Raw genomic sequence first — 19,393 nt, 5'->3', positions numbered from 1 at the left:
CTTCATTTTACAACACATTTCAAAACGTCCTCTACATGAGACAATAAACTCAAATATTAACGCATACGTTATATATAAGATAATAAAAAAATAACAGTATAATACAGACAAGACAAGCTTACAATAAGACCACATGCACAGATAGGGTGAACACCCTTAAAACTCAATTGTCTTAAAAACTTCAACTAAACATTTCCACTAAAAACAATATGTTAATTTTCTTTACTCTTTCCTTCGTCTTAGGACAAGATACAACAACTACATAATGTCTTGCGGACATGATCGTTTTGTCTGATTATTGTTTACATAGGGCAATATATTGGGTTTTTTTTGTTAGTTTTTTTTGGTGTCACCAGACATGTGCATGGCTTTCCCGTTTAATAATAAGACAATCAGAGATGGCAGACTTCACCCCATTTACGCAACAAGCCTCTGGCACCCTCTGTTGGTCATATTGGCAAGTGCAAGTGTGGAAGCACAAAGACAGAGCCATTAAAAACAATACTTTGTGGGAGTGAAGCGATAATAACAAGATTAATTTGACTTATATAGCACTTGTCAAGCTTAAATACTATGTGCTTTCTGGGTTTAAACGGGTGTCATTGAGGGAAGAATAAACTGAAAAAATACCAATCAAAAGGGCGTGCCACCATCCCCAAAATTATGAAAATGAGAACACATGAGTACCACTGAGACCACACTTTTAACAGAAGATCGATGTCAATAAACAAATACGTATAAAAACAAATATAGAAGTGACTCGCAAAAATGATCAAGATCATGATTTTCATCATGAAAATAAACTAATAATTTGTAAATAAGCGTCTAAAATAAAAAGTAAGTAAAATGCAAAGTGTTCACACGAATGCAATAATGACACTAAAATGAATTAGTAAACATTACATGTGTTGGAATCCTTTGCTAAAACTTATTTTCGTGTTCTAAAACGGATTAAATCAAAGTAGGAGTTTACGAGTACACCTGAACGCAGCACAAGTCCTCGCCTCCTCGTAGCTGCTGAATGTTGTTGGGATTTATGGCTCAGTGGAGTGGACGGAGCGTCATGTTGCCCGTTTCCCCGCTTTTACGCGTCGCACCTGACACTTGTAACGTCGTGCTGCAGACTTTGCATCGGCGCAGTGTTTGTTTATACCCTGTAATTTGTTTATGTAATGTGTTAAAACAGACTTGACGAGAACCGTGCGTGTGTGTGTGTGTGCGCTCGGTGGGCTGATTTAACAATGTCGCACATCTAAACAGCAGGAAACTTCTTGGATTTCCATGTGCGTAAACTTTGACCGAGGCTGGCATGGAGAAGTTCCTCCAGATATCCCCGCACTCTCTGGCTCTGGTGCTGTCGCGGGTATCCAGGGATTATGAAGAGTACTCATCATCATCATCATCATCGTCCTCATCATCACCAAAAGCCGTACTCTCTGTAAACCTGCAGCAGTATCGTAGATACACCGCCGGCTACGAAGTCTTCGCTGATTTCAAAGCCGTCAACATGCAGCATTTCTGGGACAAGGCGCTGACGCACGCGCTCTCCGATATCTTCTTCCTGGGCTGGATCGATGAGCATGTGCTGCTGATCCAAGGTAGAGAAGTTCATCTCCAGGTCCTGAGGAACGGATGGACCAGGCGCACACTCAAGCCACCGCAGGGCTTTAACATCAAGTGCATAGGTGGGTATAATGTGTGTGTGATTGGGTGATTCCACTTATAACTCTTGTTTTGTGATCACGAAGAAATGTGTATTTTAAGATATTCTTCAAAATCACTAGATATTTAATGGTTCACTAAGCCTAGGCTCTAAAGACGGGCCACCCATGTCACGTGGCCATAATGTGAACAGGAGATGATGCAGTGATCATATCAGTTATTTTTTAAGATAAACAAGGGGAATAAAAGGTCTTTGGTCTTGAGACATCTCTAATGGAGACGAAATACATAGACATTACCAAGTTTTAGTTGTAGTTAGTACAGTTTTATCTCTTTTGTTGAGTTTGTAAATGTAGTTTTACATGATTATTAATAAAGGGGTTAGCACTTGAGATTGCCACTCATGACCACTGTTGGATCCTGGTCACTGATGCTGATCAGATTAACTCCTGAGGTATCGTTTTCAATCGTTTGATATCACTAAAGTAATGGAGTTGAAATCCAAGCCTACATTTAACACCGGTATCTGATAAGTAGGGATGGAATAATAATGAAATATAGAATATTGAGTATTGGTATCGGTCCAATACTTATAATAGTAGTTTAAAGGATCTTAATCGACTGTGTCAGACTGATGTATATATTGTTGAATATACAAAGTTGTGATAACTATGGTGGCCGACGGGACTACAAAACCCAAAACGCCAGCAAATAAGAAAACGCCGGCAAGTAAGAAAACGGAAGTTCTCCGCGTCTGTGGGGGCGCTGTCGTGCAGGTTTTCGACCAACCTATTGACTCGCAGTGTTGGGCCAAAACTTTTTTTTTTTTAATAAACTTTATTTGAACTTTTCCAGTACACATATGCACATATACAAAATACCTCAACGGGAATATAAAATTGCATCTCGTCATTGAGAAAGGATACCTCGATTGTAACCTTGCCTTTATTGCCTTGTTGTGATTGATTTGTTTTCACTGTTGTATTTATTCTCAACAAAGCCTTGTAGATTTTATTTATTTTATTTTAGTTTTGATAAATAGATGCGACGAGATGCAATTTTATATTCCCTTGAGGTATTTTGTATATGTATATATGTGTCCTGGAAAAGTTTAAATAAGGACAGCGCCCCCACAGACCCGGAGGACTTCCGTTTTCTTATTTGCTGGTGTTTTCTTATTTGCTGGTGTTTTGGGGTTTGCCCCTGTCGGCCACCGTAGATAACAGAATGAGACATTACTTTTTGGGTGATATACACTTTCTATATTTTGTTTTCCAATAGCTCAACTCAAATATTACAAAAAAGTACAAATTATTCGTATGGCCTCTTTTTTCTCACATTTAAAATGTAACAGGCGATCTGTTAAGAAGAAACTAATGTCATTGATAGAGGCACTGAAATAGGCTCAGACTCGCCTTGTCTTGTGCTTTTGTGTCAACAGGTCTTGACCTTTCAGACCCGTCTTTGTTTTTTTTAAACCCATGACCCCGGTTTGTTCCTGCAACTTCTCAGTGTTTTCCTGAAACGATCTCGGCTCAAGGTCCACTTACTTGCACGTTTTGTACCTCATAATGCCGTCTACATCGGCAGGGCGATGGATTATCGATTGGTTTCTTGTTCCATGCTGACCTGAAAGTTAAGATACTTTATGAAACTGTGGCCTTTTCTTAACTCTGGCGAGTTTTACTGGTTGTGTCATGCTCCCACACCTCTTTAATTGTTGGCAATTTACAGTTATTGGCAGTGAACCTCAAATAATAATAACACTGATTCTTTGTGTTAAAATATTTTGCCCGAGGTTTTTATATAATAACAATAACATCCTGAGTTTTGGTGATGATAGGAGTTTCAGCAGTCCCCTCCACCCCCCATAACTTCAGATACTTCATGTCACGTTGGCTTCAGACAGAATCAAAGATCTGCTGCAGTTCAACATTCCCACACTCCTACTCCTCAAGGCCAGAATTCATTTCATGTTCTGCTCACACAGGTTTTGATGACTGGAGGTTGTTAGCACGTCTAACTGTTGCACCCTCACATCACACTGCCTTCACAATTTTCCCTTTGCGTGTGCATGTGTGTTTATGTGTGCCTCTTCGTACAAATGCCAGGTGTTAAAAAAAAAAAAAAAAAAAATCATAGTTGTAGAAGGCGCCAGCATAGAAGTCAAGGAGGTAGCAGCCTTTTTAGCCTAATGTTATGTTCATTAGTCATATCGGCAGATATCGGTATGTTTGCTGATATCCGATATTTGCCGATACTGATATTGTGTCAACAATATCGTGTATCGCTGAAGATAAGCACACACAAATCTTTTCTTTTTTTTTTCATACGAACAAATCGTTTGCATAATGTGATAGGTGTTGTTATGACAACAGCACAGACTTATCACCTGACTCCCTAAATCATATCTCCAGAGACTTGTAGCATCTGTCAGCTATTTGTTTCGTTTATTTTCACTGTTTCTTTAATGGCCGCTAAATAAAAATGTAAGAAGATTTAAACTTTCCATCAGGAGCTGGTGCAGACCAAAATGAGGCTAAAAATGAAGAAGAAACGGTGGACTTGGACTGCTCCAAACAGATGCACAACTTCAAATATGAGGCTTTAGGTCACTGTTGCATTAGAGAACACTGAAAGTAAATAGTATGGCCATCGTTTAGGACATCGTTTCTTGAGTAAACTCATTATGAGCTTATCTGCAAGTCAATCTTAACGTTATAGGGATAATGTTGGGATTAGTTAACCCTTTAACACCTAAGCCTCAAAACTTCTATCTGGACTTTTAGACTTATTTTAACCATAAAAGAGTGCTTTTGCCCATTTTTCCAGAATAACTTTCAATATCTGTCAGTTATATACAACGTGCTGCCGTGTTACAATAGTGTATGAAGAATTTAAAATAAAGAAAAACGTTTTTATTTAGAAAAAAAAAAACGTTCTACACAAGTTCTATATGAGCACCTGAATTTGCTTGTCAAATTTGAAATTGAACAGTGTCCAACATTTAAAATTACATTTGTTTGAGTTTTTGTCTCAATGTCAAAAAAACAGGCCAACAAAATGGAAACAATGCACAGGCGTTTTTCCAACTCTCTGATTCTCTGGTGACAAAGACGCTGATTCTCCGGCTTCCTGCAACAGCGTGAGTGAAATTACCGTAAATAACCACATGTTGGCTTTGACGTGCAATTTCTCAGGCTTCAGAAACTGTTGGAATTTTTTTTCCCGATAGCATCGCCTGCGATACGCTCGATGTTAAAGGGTTAATTTGTATTCGTGTCATATGCAACATCTTCAAAGACAAAACAAGACTTTTCAGTGTTTTGGCAACACTGTACATTGTAGTGCATGTTCAGACTCTTCTGTTGAGCTGCTAGATGCTGAGTCTTTTTTTTGTAAAATAGTGTAAGGTTTGTTCTTGTCCAGAAATATTCAAATATGTTCTGATTCTGTCTCTAACAGTCAGAGAAGGTGATGTAGCTTCACACACAGACACTCGTGAAGCAAACGCTGATAAGCTCTGGAATGTTTGTCTTATAGCTAATAACTCACCGGTCTCTGTAATGCCTAAACCAACAGAGCTTATTCGCTGTCGTCTGAAGTGATGTTTTGTTTTGTTTTATCATATCCAGGCTCATAATCTGGGATTGAAATTACCTCAGAAATCTCAGGAGTAATTGCGTTGTGTTGTGATTATGTGTAACAGTTAGTGGCCACGTTATTGGGCAGCATAATCAATCTTTAGTTCAATAGGAAACGCTTGTGAATTCAGTGGCAGTTAATTTTTAACCGAAAACAGTTCCCATTTGCAAAAATTGTATTATTAATCTGATCACCTCTTATTTGTATGCTTGTCATACATGTGCTACAGCTGTGACAATAGTATACAAACGTAAACCACTTAAAGGTGAAGTAAGTAGTTTATAGTGCCATCTAGAGGAGAGGCTGAAATTTACAACAAAGAACTGCTCCTCTGCTCACCCCCTCCCTTCCCTGAGTGCTACGGTATCCTCAGCCGGTCAAATGCGACCTCGTCGTCTTTCTCCGTGTCAGCAGATGAGGTTCGTGAGGCGAGGGAGAGGGCGAGCTACCGCGGCCGTAGCAGACGTTTGTCCTTACAGGCTCCCGTAGAAACGTGGCGTCGTGGCAATGCAGTAGCGGCCCGCGACCATGTTATTTTACATGACTTTATGAAACACTACGAAAATTAAACAAAGAATATTATACAGCGACTAGACAATGCAGGAGCACATAATTTGTATAAAAAAAATGGATTTTGGGTTATATAAACCCATAAATACTACACTGTGTCCCTTTAATAATTAGAAGAGCATTTGTGATCAACAGTTTCAGGGAGTAGATTATTATCCAGATTATCCACCAAACTGCCTGGGAAAGTTTGATCAGGGCTGACGTCCAACAAGTCGCTTGATAAATACATTGATACATAAGATGAGGAGTTACAACTGTGTGGAGTTGTTTTTTTTTTTTTAACATAAGTACATGTGAGTCTGGTTAACAGAGAGACTTTGCATCCGTTAGCCAACTAAACAATGGCCTGTGAGGAAGGAAAACTGGAACATTTGTTCAGGAAACGCTCGTGCACCGTGTTCCCCGCTACAGCTGATTGGAAGGAAAGGGAGGGTCCCAGCAGAGAATCAGGGGAAGTGTTAAACGTTGTATTTGTTGCAGTTTATGTTAATGTCAGGTCAGCATGTGTTATGTTGTCTTTTTTTTACCCTCTGGTCCTTTAAAAAAAAGAAAAAAAAAAAAAAAAAGATGTGTGTTTTCCTAAGTGTTCCACTGGAGGGCAGACCACCAACAAAAAAGTGGACATTAGTTGAGGTTGTTACAGGTCACAAAGTCTGCTCATAGTGTTTCATCCTGATTTCTACATAATTATTCTCATCTTCATTAGACTAACTTATGTTAAATGATTACTGTGTGATTGTGATTTATGCAGATCTGTGAGAAACAAAGCTGTTTCCTTCATTTGTTTATATTTTTAAATGATGCCCTACAACTTTAAATCGAACAATAAACTTAGTATAAACAGAAGCTTAAGGCTCAGCTGCCAGCTAGCACATGTTGGCATCACAACACACTAAACTAAGTTAGGGTTAGTATATATCCGTACATCGATATTTTCCATTCTCTGGAATTTATAGTTTTCACGATAGTTGTATTTTCAGAGCGTGCCGATGAGTGATGTCCAAATTTCAGCAGCAGTGCAGTCGCATTCTCTGTCCATGTAACGGCCAGTCAGTCCTCGTCAATGTGCCTTCTGTCTGCTTTTCTATCTTGAGTAACTGGCTCTTTAAGGGAACAGCACTCAAAGGTAACAGCTATGAGATCATCGGCTTGCGTCGTCATGGCAACAAAGGCTGTTGCAGCACTACTGAGAAATAAAATGGCTGGCGTGCTGTCGCTCTCCCTCCTCCTCCTCCTCCTCCCCTGCCTCCTCCTTCCCTTCCTCTCCTCTTTCACTTTGGTGTCAGCGAACTGGAGCAGATTGGTTGTGACAGTGCACCCCCCCCTCCCTCCACTCTTGCCCCTTCCTGCCCCTTCACTTTGCTCCTTATTCTGTCCCTCCAACCGTCCATTCACACTCCACACATGTGAGTCAGCAGGAGTCTGCAGCGACTGCCATTCTGGACATGATTAAGGTGATGCTTTTGAGGGGGCGTGTGTTCCTATTGGGAGTTCAGCTGTTGTCCACACAGTTAAGTTACTGGATCAACTGGTGGGAAGCAATAATGAGAAAAGCACGATTCAGCACGTTTTTTTGTTTTTTTTAATATATATATATATATATATATTTTTTTTAAAGAGGGTTCCCTTGGGTTGTGGCTCTGTCAGGTCTTCAGATTGGGTTTTACAGTCAGGTGAGACACACAAGAGGAAGGACTGTGGTGGTTTAAGGGGCCCCCTTCTTCATTCTATTGACACAGATAGGGTGAGGGAACAGGAAGTGGGATAGAGGGAGAGGATGGGAATTTAGCCAAATTTAAAACTCTTCCGATCCCATCAATTGAGGGCTATACATACATACGTGTGCATGTATATATGTATAGTCTTTGTGTGTTTTGATCTGATATTTGCTCTGCTCTCTGCCTTATGTATGTCCTCGATCTCTCTCACTCTCACACCCCCCTCCCAGCCTCAATCACCCAGACACAGACGCATGCATGCTCACGCAGAAGCGCGCGCAGCAGGCGGATGCGCGCATACACACTCTCCCTCACTCTCTCTCTTACACACACACACTCTCTCTCTCTCACACACATACACACACTCACACACACACATACACACACATAGACACATACACACACATACTCACACACCCTTCCTGGAGGTGCTGGGAGCAGCTGCAGCATTAGCGTTGAAAGAGATTTGCCGTTCACTGGAGTTTGCACCCCCCCTCCTGTTAATGAATGGATGCTACGGCGATCAGCTCAGGAGCTTCTACCATTGGATTGCGGGAAATGGTGGATATCTATTCTTGAATTTATTTATTTATTTCTATGCTCTCCATTTTTTTCTCCCCACCCTCTCCTGGTGTGCTGTTGTCGAAAAGGACGATGGGGTCTTGTGCTTGATCGGCTAAAGATGGAGGTGAACGTGTCGTCTCTGGTGCATGGCATACTACAGAGGTTTCACTGCCCGTTAGGGTGAATGGAGCTTTTATTTTCCTTTTTTTTTTTTAAGTGGGCTCTTTTGTTTTTTCCGGGGATTGGCCGAGCACTCCTGTGGTGAATTGAGCTATTGTCGAAGACTGGGCCTCTCAAGCTTTAAATCTTTGACTATCCATCTATCCCCTCTCTTCCTCGCCCTGTTACCGTCAACTCAAAAAGGAACAAGTGGATCCCAAAACCTCCACTGAAACCTCTCCTCACCGTCCTCCTTACTTCCAATGCCCCATTTCCCTCATCTCTACCCCTGCCCCCCCCACCTCTCTCCTGCTCCCTCCTCCCACATCAGAGTGGCTACGTAATGTGCCTCCCTACGCATGCAAATGGGGATGCTACAAATGGTGGCTGGGACTGATGCCGATGAAAGGGTGATGCCTCGCGCAGTCACCTGCACCTCTGCCTCCGCTGCCACTGCTCCAGATCAGCCTGGGAGAGCCCAGCAGCCGATGACAACCACCCACAGTGTGAACACAGTCATTTGTAGCTTGCTCGTGGATGTAAATGAGACGGGTGTATGTGTGTGAAGGTGCACACTGGTTCCTGCCATGTCTGGTGTGTGATCGCTCTAGCGGGACGTTCTTACTGATGCGGGGGAGGCACTGAGCCTGAGGTTGGTCGACCTCCCCCTGCACACCCCCTCTCGTCCCCACCTCCCTCCTTCCTCCCCCCCTCCTCCCCATTCCACCACACCACCTTATTCCGGAAGCCCCCAGGGGGTGAAGGCCACCTGGCAAAAGGGGTCACGATGAAGAAGAACCGTAGCAGCAATCCGCGGCGGGCCTGGCCAAGCTCGGAGCTTAGCGAACGCCCGCTGGAGCACAGTCTGCCCCGTAGTGAGAAAGACATCCGTGTGCAGAAACAGCATCTTCCTCCCCCTCCTCCACCTCATTTCTCTCCATCACCGCCAAGGTATCGTGCGCCAGGTGAGTCAGACACTCCCACCAGGACAAGCTCCACCCTCTCTACACTGAGCTCCTCAGAGTTCAGAAAGACACACTTTAATTTGGTTGGGCAAAGGGCAGACATCAAAGCGGACAATATTTTTGTGTTTCAAGTTTCTTTCTTCGGGACACATTGTGCCACCTTTTTCATATTTACTGATCTATATTTTATAGATCAGTGATACCGTAATTGTCAATTTTGTCAAATGCAAATCCAAATAATGATGAGGTAATCGTTTCCTAGATTCCCAAAAGCCCAATAGTAGGATTGTGCCTTTGCTCCAGATTATGTCACAGATTCATATTTGGGACAGGGACAGTAAATCTTAAATATTTTATTATTTGTCCTTCTTGCTTCATTGTAAGCTGTGAACACAGAAGCACTACAATCACACTCTATGGAGAATTGCACACATGAAAGAAAATGTGGTCTTAAAGCAAGAGAAGGGGTGATTTCCTTGTGGCCAGATTTTCGTTTTTGTCTTGTTTACTAGGAACCAGATAAAGCCTCATTAAGCCACAGAACGCTTAAATGTCTGTGCTTCTAAGCAGAGATAACGTCATCGTGTTGCTTAACTGACCATTCAGCTGAGTGTGGTGAGGAGGAGGAGGCAGGGCCCTGCACAAGACAGCACAGGTAACAGAGCTGTGAGCATCAGTAGACAACAACTTCAAAGCAGTCTTCTATCAGGGAAAATGTATCCCGTGAGCTCCCTGAGAATCGGAGAGGTCATTGGATTACTATAATTGTGAACAGATGACATATGAAAAACGGAAGATTGTATTGTTACAGTCTCTTCTTCACATAGTGTGATTCTCTGTCGATCACCAGATTTAGGTCAGAGTAGAGAATCACTACAGCACAAATGCTGCAGCAGTGGATTCAGTGCGTTGCAATACAATCTTTCAGCACGGCAGATGTTTTCTGTCAGAGCCAGGGCTTGAAGCAGGGCAGGCTGATTGTAGGATGATCTCAGTGCTCACTACTGCTGACAGCAAAGCCAGCTTAATTTAAAAAAATAATAATAACAAAGTCTTGAGTATTTCTGCATGTACACTGTGAATGATGTGATGCTAAGCGCAGTGATATTCTGTTCAGTGACAAATGATGTGCAACTGCACTCGTTCTAGCCTCATTTTCATTGTTTTGTCAGATCACGTGAACCAGACGTAGATTCAGGTGATCTCACACCACAGCTGCGGTTGCTGCAGCAGCTGCTTTATTTTGCTAACCTACGAGAAACGGGAGGAACAAGACGCTAAAGGAAGCACAGGGAGGAGGGGAGGAGCCGTGCCAGGCAGCGTGCACAGTGCTGCTGTTTGACCATTACATCATAGCTTCACACGCTGCGCATGCTGTTCATTCATGATCTAACAGTTGTCCTTGTGCCTCCTCCTCCTCCTCCTCCTCCTCCTCCTCCTCCTCCTCCTCCCACTCCTCCCCCTTCTCCTCCTGCAGGTGACGTGTCTCCGATCAGCATGTCGCCCATCAGCCAGTCACAGTTCATCCCACTGGGGGAGATCTTGTGCCTGGCCATCTCTGCTATGAACTCTGCCCACAAGCCGGTCAACCAGGAGGCTCTGGTGGAGCACCTCACTGCCAGCTTCCCAGGTACGACCCTCTCACTGTGTTCCTAAAGTGTGTAAAAATACAGTATGTGGTTAGAAAAGAGCTTCAGGGAAAACGATGGAAAAACAGCAACTTGGTTTGTTGTTTTTGGAATCTGGTGCCTGTCACCAGCCTTTTATTCGTCATTTCCTCATTCAATTCACCACCAAATGATTTACTACTACTGTGGTCTTTTAAAGAAAGCATAACATATTAAGTTTTACTTTTTAACATATATTGATTTAATAATAATTGAGATATTAGTCAAGCAAGTGGTTAATCGATAATTGATAACTACTAGCTCCTGCTTCGTTGTTTTCTTTGTCATGTATAAATATCTTTGTAACTTGTGATTTAAAGATGCCACATTTGCTATTTCCTGACATTTTAAAATGGTAAATTGAGTGAAGCCCCAAACAAGGACATTAAATCCACAACCAATGATGGTGGAATAAATGTAGTAAAACATAGTGAACACTCTCCAGTCCTGCTCTCATGTTTCTTAAAAAAAAAATATATATATATATATATATATATATATATGTCTATACAATACAATACAAAATATTGATTTTATTAAATACTCTATTTGAAGATCAGATGTTTTTTTTAGTTCTCATCAAACATGTCTGATTACAGGTCACAAAAAGTGAAACAAAGATTTTAGTTTTTCCTATTCTGCTTTGTTGATCTTTTTTTTAGCGTCACCCAATTGTCCCTATATTACAAACATCTTCGCAGTGTGAACTTAAAAGGTTGCATCATTTCAGTGTAACAAATGTACACAGGGGTGATGTAATGTCAGGCAACACATAGTTTTACAAGAATGCTTGTGAAAAGTGTTTTAGGTGACTGTTTTATAGTCTGAATAAATGCTTTGTTCTTTTTAGTTATCTGAGAGTAAATGGGTTATTTTTTAGTTGATTAATAAACATGCCATGGATATTACTTCATACAGGGATATGTGTGAGTCAAGACAGTGGCCAAAAGTCAGTTTATGGACAAATATGGACATATAGCTCACACCATGTAGTGGTGGCAGCGTTTATTTGGTATCATTTGGCTTCAAATTATGTTGGAATAGAATTTGCACATATATATTAATGTGTTGTACTGTCATACAAGATGGATATTTATTTTAGAGGGGCAGTCTTTGTGGTTTAACAATAATTAATTGATCATTAGAAAGTTTGCCAGATCCCTTTTGCACTTATCATTCAAATATTCAACTACTTGTTGCTACTTGTTATTTTCCCCCGATAGTCAGTTTTTATTTATAACATAACTCATCCTCTCTTATTCTTTCACTCTGAAATATGAATGTCTGTAGTTCTGTCCACTGGTGCCTATTTCTTTTTATCAATTAACCACATGGAATTAAAATCTTTTAACACACATGAATTAACACACAATGAATATGTTTTCAGCTCTTACATTAAGTGAGAACTGCTAGAATCAGATAATCATGGGGGGAAAAGGATAAACAACAATAATAATAATAAGCAAAGTCATTTAAATATGAATAAGGTAACATTTTACATGACAGTACAGTAACAATAAGGTAGTTTACTGGTGATATTAATGTAATGTAGTCTAATAGTGCTAATATTATGTATTATGTAATAGCATCTTATTTGTATAGTAATAACCAAGCAGTAAATATGTTGGTGTAAAATGTAGGGAGGATGAATTTCAACTTGATTTGCAGATTTACAAACATTTTCATAGGTAGGTATGACACTGGTGGCATCCTGCACTGCTTATCATAAAGAAGCTCCTACCTCAATGTTATTATTTCATTGTTATTACTAAGGTGAACATTTGTTTGAAATTAGATGGTATGTCCATAACCTGTATAAAAAAGTGGATTTTGGGTCATATAAACCCATAAATACTACGCAGTGTCCCTTTAAAGGTACAATATGTAGTATTTATGGGTTTATATAACCCAAAATCCACTTTTTTATACATATTATGTGCTCCTGCATTGTCTAGTTGCTGTATAATAGTTTTTGTTTCATTTTCGTAGTGTTTCAAAAAGTCATGTTAAATAACATGACCGCGGACCGCGGTTGCATTGCCACTGTTAGCAGCGAGACGCCATGTTTCTACCGGAGCCTGTAAGGACAAACGCGAGAGAACAAAACAAGCGTCTCTTTACTTGTAGCGGAAGTCCCGCCTCCTCTCTCTCCACTTCGTCTGCTACGGCCGCGGTAGCTCGCCCTCTCCCTCGCCTCACGAACCTCATCTGCTGACACGGAGAAAGAAGACGAGGACGACATTTGACCAGCTGCGGATACCGTAGCGCTCAGGGAAGGGAGGGGGTGAGCAGAGCAGCAGGTCTTTGTTGTAAATTTCAGCCTCTCCTCTAGATGGCACTATAAACTACTTATTTCCCCTTTAAGTAAGAAATTGCAAATTGCAAATTCACAATTGCCTGTATTTAAAATGAACTCAAATTGTTATATAAAACCTTTGCATTAACACTTCTTGTTTCCTTCAGGCGTGCCTACACCCAGCTCCGAGGTTCTGCGACATACCCTGAACATGCTGGTGCGGGAGAGGAAGATCTACCCAACTCCAGAGGGCTACTTCATTGTCACACCCCAGACCTACTTTATCACTCCCTCTCTCATCAGAACTAACAACAAGTGGTATCACCTGGATGATCGGTTGCAGGAACGGCAACCTCAACAACAGCAGCAGCAGCAGCAACCTCAACAGTGCACTTCGCCTCCATCTGGCAATGCGACACCGTCGACACCTGGCTGCCTGAGAGAGAGGCCTCCTCGCAAGAATCACAATGACTCATACAATTCCTATCGTGAAGACCCCTCCAGACATCACTCCTCTGCGCTCCAAAGTAAGTCACCAAAGGAACACAGAGGAGATTCGTATCAAAGTAAGCCACCCAAGGACCACACTGGTGGGGAACCTCCACCAAGCACGGCAGCCAAGGAGCACCGAGGAGAACCGCCTTCGTACCCTTATCCCCCACTTGCCACCTCCCCTCCTGTCCAGCAGCAAACGTCACCTCAAGATCCAGCTGATAAGAGCAAGAGCATTAGTTCTTTCCCTTATAAAACTGACACTCTGACCAAAAAGAAAGAAGGAAGTGGTGGTGGTACTAGTGAGAAGCAATCCAAGAGGTTTGGACTCCGGCTGTTCAGACTGAGTTTCAAGAAGGATAAAATGAGGCAGTTGGCCACCTTCTCAGCCCAATTCCCCCCAGAGGAGTGGCCTCTTCATGACGAGGAAGTGCCCACCACGCCCATTCCCCGTGAGGTGGAGATGGAGATTATCCGCCGAATCAACCCTGACCTAACAGTGGAGAATGTGGCAAGGCACACAGCTGTGATGAAGAGGCTAGAGGAAGAGCGCACGCAGAAGAACAAGGTGGGATCGGCCCAACACAGTGCTCGCAGCAGGAGGGGTAGGGGACATCGGAGGGCTCCACATGGTAAGTCTCGCTCTCATAGCAAACCCCGCACCTCTAGAGGGGACCCGTCGGAGGGTTCAAACTGGGACCTTGTGTTCATGGAAAGGGATTACCGTTTCTTTAGCCACTCGTTAGTTCGCTCACCTCGAGAGGCCATGTACACTGTAGAGCGTAGGCGGAGTGGAGGTGCAACATACCTGGTCCACAGCAACCCCAACATTACTGAATCGAACTGCCCTGTTACCCCTGAGTGGGACGTGTCTGGGGAGCTAGCCAAGAGACGGACAGAGATGCCCTTTCCCGAACCGTCACGTGGAACATGCCAGTCCAGAGTGCAAAGAAGTCACAGTCACAATCAGGATAGGAAGTCGCGTCATGAGAGGTCAGATCAAGCTAAAGAACGATCTCGGTCCATGGACAACTCCCTCAAGGGCCTGTCACTGGGTGCTCCAGAAGACTTTGATCCTACTTTGGAGGAGCGTAGTCATTACTACACTGATGACGGCACCCTGCGAGCCACACAGAAGTCCTCCCACTTCTCAAGGATCATGTTCTCTGCTGCTAAGTTCCACTCTGATTTTAATGTGCCTGATATGGGGAAGGGGAGTTTGGATGAGTCGAGGATCCGGAGTACAATAGAGAGGAACAAAAGCAGAGACAGCTTGCCAACGTACAATGAGCTAATGGGACTTTCTCCTAAGCCCTCAACAGATGAGTATTTCCAGTGCAATACGTCAAATGAAACAATCCTAACTGCCCCTTCGCCTCAGGCAAAATCAGAATATGACACATTAACCTCATCAGGGGGACTCCAAAAGGGCTCTCCGGCTGACCGCCAAACGCCTCACCTCACGTCTCCACATACGATGGAGTACAAAGAGGACTTGTCGGCAGCAAAGGGACAGAATGGCTCGGTGCGAATGACACCAAGCCAGACACCAGAGCCCGTACAAAATGCCCGTTTGACGCCACACCAACACAATGTAGATCCTGGAGGGGGTGGAGGCAGTATAGTAATCAAGAGGAAAGAGATCTTCAGCAAGGACACTTTGTTCAAACCTCCACTCAATGCCTTGTCCACAGGCTATGTGGACAGCAGCTACACCAAGTCCGGCACATTGCGGAAAGCCTCACATGCCAAATCAACAGAGGCCCTAGACAATCCTGAGCCCCAGCAGCCTTCCAATTCAGCCACTTCCTCAGCATCTCCTGCAGTTTTACAGGGCTGTTTAGAGCCAACAGTCCCCTCTGCCTCATTTGACTATTATAATGTATCAGACGATGAGGAAGAGGAAGAGGCAGAGGAGAACTCGCACAAAGAGTTGGCATCAACAGAGGACAACAAGGACCACGGGGAAGGGGGTGGTAATGGTGGAGGTGGTGGTGGTGGTGGTGGAGAGGGAACCATGCAATGGCTCCTGGAGCGGGAGAAGGACCATGATCTGCAGCGAAAACTGGAGACCAATCTGACCTTACTCAGCCCCAAGGAGACGGAAAACAGCAGCAGCCAGAAGTCGGCCCACTCTGCCCGTTTGGACAGCATGGACAGCAGCAGTGTCACAGTGGACAGCGGATTCAACTCCCCCAGGTATGTGCAAAGAGCACTTGTACAGTATATCGCACTCAACTGCAGAATATAGTATGCAAAAATGTTCATATTGTCTGGGTTACTATCACACCTGGTAACCAGGCATTTTTCATACTGCTAACTGTGAAGGTTATAAAGCCACGTAATTACTTTTAAAAATGTAATGTTTAATCCACCTCTTGCCTCTTAAGTTTATTTACCATGACTGCTATTGCTTCCAATGTAATAGAAAGGGGTGTAAAGTACTGTAGCTACAGTGCAATTCAGGTCTTCATTAAATTGTTGAATTCTTTGTAAAGATTTTTTTTTCATCTTGAGTACATCTTTTCAAGGCGAGCTCCAATTGTGCCATTTTATCACATGAAAGGCTGGTGAAGCCACGCATACTGGCAGCTTAGATAGCATGTGAGCAGTCGAGACTCTATCCGCCTGTCCACATATTCCTTATATATGGGGAAATGTTCCCACCTGACTGGTAAGGACAGTATAAATGGAATATGTTGTCCTAGGTGGAGAGACAGTTTCTTCACAGTATAACCGACCGTTATAATGTCCATGGTTGAAACCTTTTTTTTCCTCTTCTCAAACCCTAAATTCTTTCCAAGATTCCTACCCGCCATGCTATTACCAGGAGTTAAAGTCAGCTCACATTCAAATTCACTGGTTACATTGTGACGTTGTGCAAACTTGACAGCTTTTACTGTGAATGTGTAAGTTAAAGCTGGTCGGCGCTCACAATATGTTGCGCAGATTTCTAGATTTATAAAATCAAGGCATATATATATATAATTCACCTCTTTACACCTAAATTTGAATCGGCTCACTGGGCTTCTTCTCTGAGAAGTCAGAAATTATTCTAAAACAAATGTTTCTGTTCAGGAATAACTATAATTTGGCATCTCAATCAAGAAATAATAATGTGCTTTACTATTATTTGTGGGTTTTTTTTGTTGTAAAACAGTACATTTGAAAATTCACGGATAGCGATAATAATGATATTTTATCATTAAAACCATACATATACATATACATATACATATACATATACATATACATATACATATACATATACATATACATATACATATATAGGGATGTGAATCTTTGGGTGGCTCACGATTCGATTCGATTCGATTCTGATTCTTAGGGTCACGATTCAATTCAAAATCGATTCTCGATTCATCCGATTCGATTCTTACAATTCTCGATTCAAAAATTGATACAATGCATAGTGTGTTAATGCAAATTATGGCAATGCAGTTTGTATAAGATAATGTGATAATGTGATCACACAAAGGCAAACTTAAGACAAAAGTTAACATTTATTCATTCAAAAGAAATAAAAACTTACTTACTGCACAAAAAAATAACTTGCATGAATAAAAGCTTAGGCTAGCTGCCTTTTTCTCCCAGAAGTTACAAAAATAAAGTGTACACAAATAACACAAACTGGTGTTTTGTGTGGTTTTTCAAAATAGAAACTTTGAAAAATCAATTTTTTTATGAATTGATTCAGAATCGTGGATGATTAGAATCACAATTCCTTTGTGAATCGATTTTCCCCCCACCCCTATATACATATATATAGGTGTGTGTGTGTGTGTATACACACTGTAATTACTCAATTGTGCTGGTTGTGGTAATTAGTCAGTATGTGCACCACCGTTTCTGCTGCTACCAAGTGGCAAAATTGTTGTTATTGCAACCATAAGGATTATATTGAATGATGTAATGTATTTATCATCTTATGTTCTTCATGTATTTTTTACGTATGAAGTAAAAAAAAAAAAGAAAAAAGAAAGAAATTGGAGGAATTAGCTCTCTTTAACGCTTAGTGTGCCGCAGGTACACCCATGATAGATTGCAGTGAGAATAATACACAACTCCTTATATGGACATCCCAGGGGTTTGTGTTTATAGGTCACATATTCAGGCTTTAAAATATTAGGGTTTTTTCGTGTTCTTCTGAGTTGTTGAGTCAAAGTTATAATTGATTTGATATCACATTTTTGGTCATGATATAAAGTAGCAATAATTGTGCCGTCACATAACAGACCTTTTTTCTTTTCTTTTTGTTCATAAAAATGAACTCTGTGAACTTTGAACTGTGACATATTTCCAAATTTCACAAATTCAAATCAGATTTTAAACATTTTGAGTAATTTCTGCTGAGGTGTGTTTATATAGTTGGTCAAAGTAATGTTTTTTTTTCCATCGGATGGTCTAGGTTGTGCTGAAAAAATGGATTTAAGACACTCTATATTGCACATTCTTATGGCCTCTGTATATACTGTACGTTTGAACATAGTAATGGGAAAAAGCAGCCAAAATGCTCTGTGTTCTAAAGGTTCATAACCTTGAAAAAATACATATTTTCAAACTAAAGCTTTTACTATACCTTTTACAAAAGTTATATGTGTTTATGTTTTAATTAACATGCATTAAATTCTTTAAGATTGCCTAACAAACTGAGATTATGTGTTGGCAGTAATTGTAGTAAAAAAAGAGAGAAAGAAAATAAGTCAGAAATGCTATATTATAAACACATTTGTTGTTTTCGTGATTTATGAAATGAGTCCCGATTGGTTGTCATTTTTCAAATTGTATTTTTTTTTTTACTTGACAGTATATATTTCACAAACCATTCGTTTGACTTGGTGTCATCTCTGTTGTGCAGGACACGCGAAAGCCTTGCATCCAACACATCCAGCATTGTGGAAAGCAATAGACGGCAGAATCCAGCGCTGAGCCCAGGCCACATTGGTACCAGTGGTATCGGACTGCCATTCAGCTTTCGCGCCATCCCAGAGCCTCCCACCACACAGCCTGAGAAACTCCAGAAGTCGTCGAACTGCCTGGCCTCCATCACCAGCGTCTGACAGGGCAGCACAGACTGAGACCATGAGGGTGGTGGAGGAGAGAGGAAGTGAGGTGTTTTTCACCATTTTTGACCCTTGCTTTCCTCAGCCTACACACACACACACACACCTGAAAACACACATACACTCACACACTTATTCACACATATTCAGACTCCTGAGAATCCATTTACTGGGACTGTTACTAAAACAGGCATGGCTTCAAGAGACTGTTCCCACAGCTTCAAAAACTTTACTGCAAAAAAGAGAAGAAAAACTACAGAATATCAAGACCACACTAGGTGAAGAAACCTACAGGAAGTACTTGGATTTTGGTGACATGGACTCTAGTTTGGCTTATATCAAGATTCTTGATTATTGGTATTGGAAAGTAGTAGACTATAGGATTCAAGTTACATTTGGAAATATCAAAAAAAAAAAAAGTTTTATATTACTTAACAATACATGTCCGATTAAATGTTCTCCTTCCTGAAATAGCGTTCTTCAGGACGATTCAATGTATCAGCACAATGTCGAGACAATAAAAGTTGATCTTGAGAACAACGAACGAAAGATATAAAAACATAAATCAGCTCAG

At 41.6% G+C, this 19,393-nt stretch overlaps 1 protein-coding gene across 1 annotated transcript; it reads left to right on the top strand.

The window, feature by feature from the left end:
* Positions 1-1,309: 1,309 nt before the first annotated feature.
* On the top strand, positions 1,310-18,816 carry stox2a (storkhead box 2a; the record flags this gene model as incomplete). The annotated part of the gene is made up of 4 exons (XM_083909143.1): positions 1,310-1,685; positions 10,761-10,913; positions 13,414-15,937; positions 18,615-18,816. 4 exons carry the CDS (start codon positions 1,310-1,312, stop codon positions 18,814-18,816), a joined length of 3,255 nt encoding a protein of 1,084 aa, XP_083765269.1.
* Between the last annotated feature and the right edge of the window lie 577 nt (positions 18,817-19,393).

The sequence above is a fragment of the Microchirus variegatus genome (genome assembly GCF_963457635.1).
Source record: "Microchirus variegatus genome assembly, chromosome: 23".
In the NCBI taxonomy this organism is placed as follows: domain Eukaryota; kingdom Metazoa; phylum Chordata; class Actinopteri; order Pleuronectiformes; family Soleidae; genus Microchirus; species Microchirus variegatus.
Note: the sequence above shows the minus strand (reverse complement) of the source record. Positions and strands in the feature narration are given on the sequence as shown.